Consider the following 13,416-nt stretch of genomic DNA (forward strand, 5'->3'; position numbering starts at 1 on the left):
GAACTTTGTGTGAGAAGGCTGTTTCAGGGCTTTCGCCAACACTTTATGGTCTTGTTTCCACTCTCTCAGAGGTTGCGCATGTTTTTATAGCCACTAACAACACTTAATTGTCTATTAAGACTCTTACTGTAACCACTTGTTTCCCAGGCTCTGGCCCAGGGGAGAGTAAACACAGGGTTAATGAGAGCATTTGTACACACTCTGACAAACATGCACAGTTATTTAATTTTCATTTAAACTTTATTTTAAACACTTCCTCTCCTGGTTTTGTCCCACAGATGTAGCCATTGGAGCACCCAAAGAGGATGACTATGGAGGAGCTGTTTATATCTACCACGGCGATGCCACGGGAATCATTAGCAAGTACTCTATGGTAAATGAATTTTCTGTACATTCCAGTAATTACTTGTTTCCCCTGGTTTTATAAATAAACAAGTAATAATACCAAATTAGTGCAATTTCTAGTTGCTCAATTTCAGCCTAATGGGAGTTTTCTGTTTGGAATACTCTGTATGCTCTGCTGGTTCCTTAAATAGTTTGTTATGGATGGAGAACAGCAATAATGTTATGGTGACAGTCAGAATAGATTGCAAAAGGTTGCAATAATGATTTCATAAATGTCCTGAATTTTGCTGCTAGAGTTGTTAGTGCTCTTTCCTTACTACAAAAAGTTCAAAGCAGTAAAGTGCAGTAACTGTTAATCCTGTTGTGTGTAGTTTGCATATTGTTCTCATGTGCATGGGTTTTTCTTCTGGCACTCCTGTTTCCAATCACCATCATCCAAAAATATGCAAAAGTTCTCTCTTAATTGACCATAAAATGAGTGTAACTATTCGAAGCAAATGTAAATGCTTCAAATAAAGGTTTAAAAAAAATCAACAAATATGCCAATCCTAGGCTGAAATCTCACAGATTTCCACAATATTGGTAAAGGCAAAGGTCGATCTTTGAAAAAACAAACTGTACAAAAACATGTTGCACAACATGTTGGCTAAGACTTCCATTTTAAGGCTGGTATCATCTGTTACAGAAACTGTCCGGGCGTAGGATAGGCCCTGGTCTGCAGATGTTTGGCCAGTCAATCTCTGGCAACGTGGACATGGACAGCAATGGATATGCAGGTAAACTGTCAGAGCAGACCAGAACACAGAGAGAATGTTTGGGAAAAAGGATTTCAAACTGTTTGTTCGAGCATTGTCTGGATTTCAGGCTCCCATTCTTCTGCAGGGTTGAAACTCGTGATAGCTGCGTCTTGTTTGTGACATTCCTCAGCTGACATTCAAACTCAGTCAGCATGACTGTTAATGATGTCTGTGCATTGTTTCAGATTTACAGGTATAAACTGTTGTGTCAGCAGATGTGACATCGCCGTCATGTTTCCTTTGTCTTTTGCATTTTTATTGCAGATGTTACAATAGGAGCGTTCATGGCAGACAGCGTTGTGTTACTGAGGTGCGTGACTCTTCCACACTCCTGTGACACTCCACTCTGCCTTTAACTCAGGTCTAATTTCGATGCGTCCCTTTCTGTGGTTCGGTTCTAGGTCCCGCCCTGTCATAACGGTGGATGCCTCCATCTTACTCCCGGCCTCCATCAACATCTCAGTGCCTCAGTGCCACGAGGGCCACCAGAACCTGAACTGTTTCAACGTCACCGTCTGCATGCGTTTCCAGGGGAGACAGCTGCCTGGGCATATAGGTGAGTGAAAACATGACAAAACAATTCCTGTGAAAAAAACCTGAAGATTAAAAATACATTTAGAACATAGGGTTGAGGCAGTGGTGGCTTGGTGGTTAGGGAAGCAGACTTCGGTCTGGAAGTTTTCAGGTTTGAGTCCACCAGCTGCCAAGTTGTCAACAAGGTCCTCTGAGCATGACATCGTCCCCACACACTGTTCCCCGGGTGTTTAAGCTGCCCCCTGCTCACTCTGGTGATGGGTTAAAAGCAGAGGTCACATTTCATTGTGTGCAAGTAATTCAATTTAACTGAAAAAAAAATCTGCTGCAATCAGAGGGCCGTGGGACCTGGTCCCCAGTGAGCATCTAGTTACGTCACCCAGTTGTGGACACAGCCATTGTCCTCCTAGGGACTGTCTTGATTCTGTATTAATTCAGAGAGTTTTGCCTGGAAATAGCAGCTGGAAATGATCCTTATTATCAGAGTATCTTTAGCTGAGGACAATGGTCAGCTCTGCTCCTTCACCCGGGGTCAACGACCTCAGTCCAAGCCCCATTTTTTTTAACTGTATTGTCGTCACACTGAATTTTAAAAATAAATCTCCCTCCCAGTCTGACATCCCTCAGCGGACGTTGTTGATTTCTGTAGTCAGTGAGAAGCTCATACACGTGTGTTGATTCAGGTTGAAATTCTCCCTATGTTAACCTTTAGTGTGACTGAAGCGTGGGCCCTTGGTGGCCTGTGTCCTGTCAGTCCTGTCTGACTGTCAGTACTGGTGTCTGACAGTTTACCCTTCAGCTTTTGCCTTTTTATTTTTTTTTGGGTGCGGTGCCTGTTGAGCACAGAGGTGCACCCCTGTTCCAGTGTTTGGGTGTGGTTATTCTTGAACACCACCCCCTCACACACACACGCACTCACACCAGGGGAGCAGGATCTGTCATTGCATAATGATCATATCCTGGTCTGCAGGAATAAAGCTCCTCTGTTTAACCTCCTGGCGAACACCATGGAAAGTTGAGCAGCATGTGTTTGGTGAGTCCCATAATGAAACCCTCCTCTGCCTTTTTTGGAGCAGAGCTCATGGCGTTCCCTCTGTTGGACAGGAGGAAACAGTAGGCTTTGGTCCTGCTGGACTATGTGTGTGCCACCCCTCCCACTCTTTTGACGGTGTGACACCCTCTTGAAGCAATTACTACAGACTGAAGCTGATTCATTCAGAGGCGTGGGTTTGAAAAAGTCAGAGGTCCTTAAATGGTTATCTCGGAAACACTGGTAATGTCTGACTTCACAGTTACGATTTCAGAATACGGTCAATTCTGAATTGTCTCATAGTCACTAAAGCCAAGGGAGGAACCAGCAGGCATGGTTTTTTATTGAAATGTTTTCTTTCACAGCAACACTTGACTTCCCCGGAAAATGAATTTCCTTTATGTCAATCTTGGTCTGCTTACCATAAGCTGCAGATGTATCTGCAGCAAAAGTCAATTTAAAAGTTTCCATAGCAACGTGATCAAAGAATAATGTTAGTCATCTACAATGTGTATACTATGTGTTTTGTTGAACTCTTAAGCAAATTGGAAGTAAAATAGAACTTGGTTCTGTCAACACCTACACCTAGCAATAAAATATAATAAGATTCAGGGGGACAGGGGAAATTCCTACACAGAGGCAGAAACTGCTGCTCAATGAGCTAGAAAAGAAGTTTCAATTTTCGTCATGAAGAAGGACAATCAGTAATGTCTTAACTTTGTCTTAACATTTTTGTGATTCAAAATGAGCAAATACATTGACATTGTTATACTGTATTTAAGGGCAGCTCAGAACAAAGGGCTTCTGTAACAGTAAGTTCCTTCAATATAAAGTGACCAAGAAATGTCAAACACGTTCCCATCTTTCCCGCTGTCATGTTTAATTTGACTCAACCATGATTGATTTGTTCCTGTGTAATAAACACACATAGCACAAAACCCAAACCTTTCATAGCCTAACTGTTTTTCTGAGCTGATGCCTGCTTACACAAACACCGGCATCTGTCAATATCATATGTCTCTTCTCAGAGCTGCTGTACAACCTGACAGCTGATGCTGATAAACGGCAGAAGAGCCAGCCCGGGCGGGTTTACTTCATGAACGGTGGATCTCAGATCAGCCAGATGAGCCAACAGCTTAGCCTGGACATCGACAGGGAGGAGTGCCAGCTCTACACTGTTTACGTAAAGGTATGTTGGATCATCCGGCCCGGGGCATGGTGCTGGGTTTTTCCATGTGCCGCCCGTGTCCTTAACCGATCCCTCGGTTTCTTTCCCATGACTCGGAGCAACCTCACCCTGCATCGGTGATTTATGATCCCACTTATTTGTTTTTGTGGCCCGTGTTTTTTCCCTCTTGTTTATTTATTTGTTTCGGGTGTTGGTTTATTATCATTTCCCTAGAATTTGTTGGCACAAAAAGAGAAAAATTAAGCTGTCTATTAAAAATAACGGCCATCACTTATTGAAGCTCGTAGTGATGTAATACATGAGGCTGCTGAAGCCAAAGGCTATCATTTAACTGGCATCCGCTGGGAAGCTCGCTGCGTTGCCTGCTGGGTACCGTTTAAGTAACTGATGAAACTAAGCTGCTCAAGTGTGTCTCTGAAGGAACTGAAAGACACAAGAAACAGTGACTTCATTGTCATGGCATAGTCCCTTTATTGTGTTCTTCTGTAATGAACTGGTGTAGTCACAGAGACCTCGTCCTGAGGTCACCCTCTGTGTTTCACCTCCTCTAATACAGAGGCAAACTACAGGCCTGTAAATTTCATTGGCCTTCCTGACTGGATTCTGCAGGCACTTTCACCATGGGAGGCAGAGCTGCTAACTAAGGGGGGGCTGTCATCACGGCGCCTGCCTCTCTTTCTTCCACCCTTCAGGCTGTACTGCGTGTGTATCAAACAGAGCAGAGCAGTCACAGCAACGAACCCCTTCATTCAACCCAAAACACAGACATCACACTCGTCAAGGTTTATTCGTCAGCGTCTGGCTGGTGTTAATCCAGTCTCCTTGTAAACCTGCACCACGGAATTCAAATGTAATTCTCACTTCCCTTTTGTTAAAGTTTCACTACACTCCAACACTGGCATGGGGCTAAGTCATGTACAAGTAGTGTCACTGCCCAAAGTAAGTCTGACATTTCAACATACTTTCAACAACTGACATACCCACCGTGTTTGTGGGCGGCGGAGTGAATGATCATTCAGCCGAAGCACACAGCTGCCTCGTCTGTGGCATCTCTCTGGCTGTGACATAAACACTACGAGGCGTCCATCAGACGCGCTGACGTCAGTCTGGAGATTCTAGAGCTGTGTTAATTAGTTGAGTCTCATTTTTTCTGGACACAGGAATTACCTTAACGTGAAGAATCTGAGCCGTAAAAGGTTTTGTTTTGCTCTGTTTGAAGATGTAAAAAGACAATTAGTGATTGTAATTTAAATCAAAACACCACATTAACATTCTGGTGTATTGATGGAATAATAATCATAAAGAAATAGCCCCTATCCCCAGGCTTAAAATAACACTATCTCTAGCATATTAACAGCTTAGACAGTTTTGTGAATATTTGAAACAAGCTTTTTTCCCAAACATTTTCTTTAGTCTAGTTTTGTTTTCCTGTGTGCAGTGTAAAACCCAGAGTGTCTGCCGCTGCAGCTGCAGGGAATCATTTTTCTCCCTACATGTATTCACAGATTCCACCTGTTCATTCGCAAAAACTCCTGCCCCTACCAAACACTGAAAGGTGTGTGGCGAAGGTGTGGTGCCCAGATGATGAAACTGGTAAACCAGACTGTTTACACACTGAATGGCTTGTATATGTGTGTATGGGAGTAATGGCCAACCATGATAACAGAGGCACTGAATGGCTTGTATATGTGTGTATGTAATGGCCAACCATGATAACAGAGTTGAATGAATCACCATCATCAGAGAGGATCTGTGTCTCTGCCGTTCACATCTGCCTGACTGTCGTTCATCATCGTCCTCGTGCGTCTGCCCACATGAGTCAGAGCTCCCATTCCTTAGGAGAGGTATGCTAATGCAAACCAGCTGGCTGCCATCCTCAAGGGTGAGCAGTAGTGGTGGAGGTTGGGCTCTTCACTCTCCCCCCTTCCGCTAAGTTAAAAACATGCCGGGCTGCAGCCCCATGGTCACAGCGGGGTGGTGGGTTGCTGTTGTGTCATCTGGGGCTGCATGCTGGCGCTGCTGATGGAAAACCCTCACGTCAGGGCTGATTGCTTAAGACCCGGAGCTTGGGGTCTGGTGGCGGTGGTCCAGCAGCTATTCTGAGACACACTCATTTGTAACTACTCTGACCAACTGCCCACTCAGTTTATGAACTATTTTAATTCAACCCTTGGAAATTATCTCTATTAAAAGCAGTTCAATTAGGCACAAACATGCAATAGTGCAACTGACATTCTCAACTAATACCATCTGAAATTGGGTTAAAAAAAACACATCAAAAATCATATGGTGTTGAGAACACAGAGCAACTATTCTGAGAACACCTAACACAGAAGCCAGTGTTTGAATCCGGAATTTCTGCACATGTGAGTTGGACGGAAATTATGCAAAACCTTCATGTTGATCATTTTAAACATGTTTTCCCTGGCGCTGATAAAAACAGCACGCCTGTCCTTCATTTGGACTTTGTGTAGTTATTTTTAGAAAAAATAAACTCGGCACAGGCTTTTTCTCCAGTTGTACCTCAGGTTATAGGCAGAAAAAGCAGTGGTGACTGATGACTGATCAGAACTCATGGCCAGAGGTGCTGCGTGCAGGAGATGGAAATGAGTCACACGTACAACAAGAGAGGCGGGCATTCTTTGGTCGTATGTGTAGTATTTGGTAATGTTGAACATGTGTAGAGAAACAGCTCAAAGGTTAGGGCTGTGTTTAGTTGTGTTTTAGTTTTAGTTGTGATATTTTACTTTGTAAAACATGGATGTTAAACACAGTAGTTCAGAATGACCTTTGACACATGGACTGAGGACGGATGATTACTGTTATTTGATTCCTGACACTAATGCTGCAGCATGGAGCCTCTGCCAATATGGAATACAATCCAATACCTTTTTATCTTCTGTTTTAAATAAGTGTACTTTATATTGATATTTTGTATGTAAAGCACCTTGTTTAAACTGGAATACATTTATCCAATAACACTAAGGGAGACTTTGAAATACATCCTCAGCTGCAGTTTTAATAAGCAGACAGACTCACCAGTCAAACATGTATTTTAACAATGGAAATTTTAATTACAATTCCAGTATGTAATAACATAACTCACAGTGTGACCGGCACTGCAAACCAGTTTGTAATGTGAACCATAACTTATTTAACAAATGATTTCTTCACATCAGTGCAACATGATAGAAACTTTATTTCCCAATTTTTATTCTTTTTGGCTAATTATTTCTTAACATTTACATTACAACATTTTTACTACAAAATGTACTCTGTGCAAGACAAGACATTAGACATGAATTCAGTTTGTGGTGTTGAAACTTCCTGCTGCTGCAGCCTGGCATTGGTGTTGCACAAGTTGCCCTCACTTCTCTCTCTTTTCTCTGTGTAAAATGACTCCACCCAGCCAACATGACAACAACACCGGAGTCATAGACTGTCTGTATTTTGGCTGCTGCTTTCATCAAACATGCTGTAAACGCCATGTCTCAGTGGCAGATTGGGATTATGGTCAGATTGGTTTGGACCTTTCTTGATCCTGAGATTCTGGCTCATATTGCATCAACACCAAGCCTAGATCCTCCTCAGTATGAACCAGCGGATAATCTGACCAATAGAATTCTTTACTTTACTTTCATGCTTATGATGTATTTCCTGAATTTCATCCTGGTTCTACAGTGGAGCCGATGAAATGTACAGCATGTCATACTTCAAACAAATTCACCCTTAATGATGTAATAAACGGTTTGGCTGGAAACTGGCTCTCACTGTTCTCTCAGCTGTGATTTACTTTATGTCTGAGTAAACACAGTCAAAGACTTCTTCACTTAGATGTTTGGCACTTATGCCTTGGGCACAGCTCGTGGCATGTTTACATTTTTTAGATTCATCCATCTTCAGGTACATGTTTATGCTGCACCGGTCCCATCAGCGCACGTGAGCTTTGAAACCGAGCCAAGAGCCATGTCCATATGTAGTCATGAGTGGTAATATGTGACTCTGTAAGTGCAGCACACTGTCCCTTGAGGAGCTAAAATAGGCAACACGAGCCCTGCCTGTAACAGTTGTCTGTTTAATTTAGCTTGTAAAGTATCCTGCTCACTTTCCTCTGGCCCATATTCCACTATGCGTGTGCCCTATATCTCATGTCCCACTCCAACATTTGCTCGGCACCAGTGGACTATTCAAAGTCCATTTAACTCTGAAGACTGATGTTGTTATTGGAGCATCTGCAGGATAGATATCTATTTGTGAAGACTTAGTGCTTTGAGGCCCTCTCCAGTTTCCAGTCATGTGACTGAATGGAAAAACTAAACTGTGCGGACATGTTCAAAGGGAGCGTTGCTGTGCATGAGAGGGACAAACGATGGAGGATGATGTTGATAAAGGAACCAGGAGATTTGAACTGGCCTGAAGTAAACATGCTCATTCAAACTGTCAGGGTAATTGTAACAGCATTTTACAGCATCAGTGCAGACATCTGTCTAAAAATGACTTTACAAACCACTTCAAATAGGACAAGAAAAAATTAGCCTAGATATATAAAAAAATGATGGGATTATAAGGAGACAAAAGTTTTCGACTGCCATTTTTGATGAAGTGATTTTAATTTAATGCTTTTGGAATACATATACTATTACTAACTATTTACTATAATTCATATGGTAATTATATATTATTCAAACAGTTGCACTTTCTGACGTGTACTTTTAAGTATTCTCTTCTAAAGTTGAGAATTCATGTTTTGTGATTTAATATAGGATTAACTCTAGGGCAGAAGAAATGAACGCATAAATCAAGTGTGAAATTCATTATGATTAATTATAATCATGATGAATCCACAGCTACCCCGTGATTAATCAGATTAAAGTTTTAATGACAGCCCTACTTATATCTTACAATGATGAATAAAAGCTGTTTCAGAGAATTTGAAGAATCTTGAACTTTTGACCTGTCTGCTGTAAAAGTTCATCTTCCACAGAAAAGTCTTTTCAAAGCAGCAAATATTTGGTTTTTGGCGCTGATCATATTCACAGAATTTTATAGCTGACACATATTTACACGCAATCTGTTTTTTAGTTAGCATTTCATACTAGTGCACCACAGTTCAGTGACTGGCAGCTCATCTCTGTCCAGTTAAATCCACTAATCTGTGTCTCCAAAAGTAAAAATAACCCTAATGTAATCGTATACAGTTAGAGTCTGACCCAAATCTGATCCCCGTAGACAAACAGGAAGTAAAGCAGAGTGGAAGTTCCGGTCGCTGTCCAAAGAGACCAAAGGGACTTCAGTCAGACCAAGTCCCAGAGCCTCAGCAGCGTCTGGTCTGCTGCCACACTGCCGGCTTTGTCTGCCTCAGAGCAGTTCAATAGAAACGTGCCATTCCCTCGATGCCGTTCCCTGGTTTCATTTACCACAGGCCAAGAGAAGTTGTACAATGAAAGTCTATAGGAGGGCAGTAATCAGCTGCAGCTGGTCTGTATTACACATGGCAGCAAGTCAAACACCTACAGTATTTATGAAGACTACAATGAAAGAAATGTATTTAAAGAAAATACCAGAGTGGTGTGCAACAGCAATAATAAATCACAATGTCACGGACGCTGTCATACTGTAATAATACCATCATCTCAAAGTACTCTGCCTGCTAATATTACTGTTGATTGTCTTCCAGACCAAAACAATTCAGACTAATTTTAGCTCAGAGTAATGTTTTGGTCAGGATTTCCCTTTATGGTCATGCCAGAGTGAAGTGAATTGTTTTTAACACACACACAACAACAGCTCTGTGTTACTGTAAAACAAATCCAACTTCTTCTGAAATTCTATGAATGAAAAGCCTGAAGATGGCAGGGGTAATTCTGAGGTACTGCTTGTCATTAGTCTTACACTGTGTACATCGGGACAGACTAAAGGTTGGGCAGATTTGATGAGATGTTGATCTTGGCAGCTGACCATTCTGGCTAGAAGGTTCCTCGCAGTCTTTTAGCCCCATTACTGCTGCACAATCTCCTCGAAAAGCATCGTACTGGGTGGCCAAGTCTGACCACAGGGAAAGGGCTTCTCCTGCCATGTCTCCCTCACTTTCCACTGCAGAGGAAACTTGCATGTATCTTTGTGTTCATTATGAACTTCTGTCTCTGTTAAGCAGCCATGTCCAACGTATGGCCCCCAGGCCACTTGTTGTACTTGTGGATATTTTATTTGGCCACAGAAAACGTTTTAAAAATGTAATCTAATAGCCATAACATGCAAAAAAAAAAAGATATATACATATATAGTTTTTATATCTTAGTGAAATATGTTTTCTGACTACAGCCATTATTATATATACAGTATTCATCATTTTATTTGAGGCCCTTTTACATATAATGTTTAATATTTTATATACATTGTTTTAGTTTTGCTTCAGGTCATGTAATTACTATGTACTTCTATGTAATTCAGTCGTCAATGCTTGAGTTCCTGAAAAGAGCTCTAGTTAAAGTTGCAGAAGGTACTTGAATTGAGTCAGCATAGAGTTCTCAGAGGTTTAAGGTTAAATTTCCAGGTTTTTACAACACAAAACAGAGCAAAGTGTTCCTTGGTCACCTTAGGTGAGGGTTTAGGTTTCGTTGTTTGATCTTCCCTTAATGTCGTGCACCACAGTTTTGTGGTGCCATAATACAACATAAAAAAAACAAACCCATCTCTCAGATGCTTCCTTCACAACTGCCAGATTGTTGAAAACCATCATTTCCTAACCCCACCTGTTTGCTATTATTAGTTTATATAATCCTTGTGAAGTGGTGACAGTAACTAATTCTACTTCCTGTATAAATGGGTGGGTTTCTGCCAGCAAGGAAGTAGAACAAATACACACAGAGGATATTTGTGTATATCTGACAGTGACAGTAACCTGAGTACCTTTGACTAATTGGTGCTGCCAGAGTCATCAGGGCTTTGGCTCCAACAATAACAGTCCAGTTAAAGTGCTGAACATTTGGTGCACAGTGACCAGATCAGCTGCAGGAAGCATCTGGACTCCTCCTCCGACATCAGGCTGGAACAGATTCAAAACCAAACACAATGTACTTAGTTTTAAAAACATCAGCTTTGAACTGCTCCATACTGGATCTAAAACCCATCTAAACATCAATGAAACATGTCATTGGCAATTTTGTGTAAAAGCCATGGCAGTAATGCAGAAGTCAGTGGCTACAGTACAGTGGCTTTTGTTACAATTTCTTATTTGTGTTTTTATGCTTCTTTATTTATCTGAATAAGAAAACTTCCTGTTTTTTTAAATTCATCAGGATGTTGCGTGAAGTTGATATGTCAAGAACAGGAAGTTTTCAGATGCTTGTTGTTGGTTCTGAATAGCAATGATAGCAGTGGTGCGTCCTTACAGCCTTTGGCTAAAATGTTGATTGTGTTTGATGTGCATTAGCTACTAAGTAGACCCTGAGGTTTCAGTAGTAGTGTTTATAGTGTTCTTATTATTGTGCCAAACCTAATACAGCACTGCTTCCATAAAAGGCCTTCATCTGTGTTCTTTTCATACTTTCTTTGTCTAATAGAGGTTTGTTTTGCTTCTCTGAAGGACCCTCACATGTGTCCTACAAATGACTCCTCTCTCACACTGTATGTCTGGTCACAATAGAGATCAGCGGAGGCTTAACTGTAGATAGATGTCACAGTGACAGACTCCCTGGGTCATGAATTTAAAACATTTAAGAGGCTCCGATCCAGAAATCAGGACCCTTTCAGACTAAATTACCTTCAGTGAAAGCTTCTGGATTTTTAGAGCTCAATGTTAACGTCACTCTCTGTCAGTGCTGAACTTTAACATCTTGTAATTCTATGAATTTAGATGTTGCAACGTCGCTTAAAATAGTTCAGGGAAACAAATAATGTGTTTGGGAATTTTACAAAGTAAACGCTGAGTGAGGAGGAACTGAGACATTAGGAAATCCATTAGTGTATTCACCAAACTTTACATGTCTAGATATATAATTATAATAATTTGCAAAATCTAGCTGTTGATGAGTGAATGTAGTAAAAAAAAAACACACTGATGAATTTTGCTATGTTTGAGCTGTAAACCCATCCCATCTGCCTATTTCCACCAGGGGAAGCGAGGCACCTTTCTCTCCTCCTTTATAAATCCCAGCTGTGGTTTTAACTGTGCAGGGGTCAAATGTTGAATGCTTTCTCCATGATGCATGAGAGACCGTAAAAGTTTCCTGTATTTTGTGTTTACGTGAGCGTTGTTTTAAAAAGGCAGTAAATTTAATGTGCTTCGATTCTTCGAGGCGTAAAAGATGTATATCTGCTAATCCCAACCCCTGGGATTTTTATAGGGGCATTTGGTTTACTGTAGGTTGCTGTGTGAGGCACGCATCGTGAACAGCAGGTAGTGTGGACTTCGGCGAAAAAAGAAAAAAAAAGAAACTCTGCATGCGACAGTGCAGATGTTATACGTTTCCTGTCAGTTACGTGACGCTGCTCCTCCGTTGCAGCCAGAGGAAATGTGTGTTTGCTCAGGGGAGACGTTACGACACACTGCTGTATCTAGCAGCGTTTAGTCTGCTGAGGTTTTAGGATGGGGTTGATTTACGCCTTCTTGAAAACAGGAGCAACAAATGTGAAAAGAGTTCTGCCGTTTCTTTAAAAAAAAAGCCAAATAGCACATTTTCAGGATTTTTTTTTTCTATTATTTTCTTATTACACAATCTTCCTTTTTGGCTCCTCAACTCTGTAATTGGTAATAATGGTATATGGGAAATCAATGACAGTGGTGTAAAGCACTGTGAAGGCTCAGACCATTCACCCAACATGAAGACTTTTCATTTGGTATGAGTGGTAGTGCAGTATTTGGTTTTTGACTGTATGGAGGTATTTGGGCACATTTTTCATTTTAATTTGTAATTGACTTAAAAATAAATGATGTTTTTGTTTTTGTGAATTCATGTAATTGTATCTGATATTACAGCTAACTTTCCATTTGTTATGGATTTTAAGAGAGTGAGACTGACTGTGATAAATGTATCTGAAGTCGTAAAATGCCGTCTGGCAGTTTTGCAGTAGTAAATAGTGTAAATAAAGTCACGGCCGGTGACCACAGCAACATTCAGAAAATAAATTCAAAGAATTCCATTGGTCGAGTGACAATAAAGAATTGTAAGATACCAAAAACAGAGATGCTGCTGATAACCACAGGTCATCCTCCAGCCGTGTCGTGGTCGTAGCATCTGACCTCGACAGCCAGGCTTTTACAGCCTTCATCTGTACGATGTCTGCATTTATCACCACCTTCATTGTCATTCCATCCTCAGTTTTCTGCTGATTTCAGTAGAAGCGTAGATAAACCCACCATTTCCCAGAAACATTTGGCAGACACACCTAGATGTCATGACCCCTAAGGGGTCACTATGAACTGCTGCAACAACGTAGAGTAAAATTTGTTTTAATTCTGCTTAAACTCTCAAACAATTTTACTGTTATAGAGGTAGCAGCCAAAAAGTGCTTTGCATTTT

At 41.2% G+C, this 13,416-nt stretch overlaps 1 protein-coding gene across 1 annotated transcript in view; it reads left to right on the forward strand.

The window, feature by feature from the left end:
• itga9 (integrin, alpha 9) overlaps positions 1-13,416 on the forward strand; it is a 46,557-nt gene that overhangs the window by 11,452 nt on the left and 21,689 nt on the right. The window contains exons 11-15 of the mRNA XM_008322263.3: positions 279-373; positions 1,031-1,121; positions 1,407-1,452; positions 1,544-1,698; positions 3,735-3,895. Coding sequence (XP_008320485.1) covers positions 279-373; positions 1,031-1,121; positions 1,407-1,452; positions 1,544-1,698; positions 3,735-3,895 — 548 coding nt within the window. The remainder of the gene's footprint in view (positions 1-278; positions 374-1,030; positions 1,122-1,406; positions 1,453-1,543; positions 1,699-3,734; positions 3,896-13,416) is intronic.

Source organism: Cynoglossus semilaevis, chromosome 12, assembly GCF_000523025.1.
Source record: "Cynoglossus semilaevis isolate Cse_v1.0 chromosome 12, Cse_v1.0, whole genome shotgun sequence".
Taxonomy (NCBI): domain Eukaryota; kingdom Metazoa; phylum Chordata; class Actinopteri; order Pleuronectiformes; family Cynoglossidae; genus Cynoglossus; species Cynoglossus semilaevis.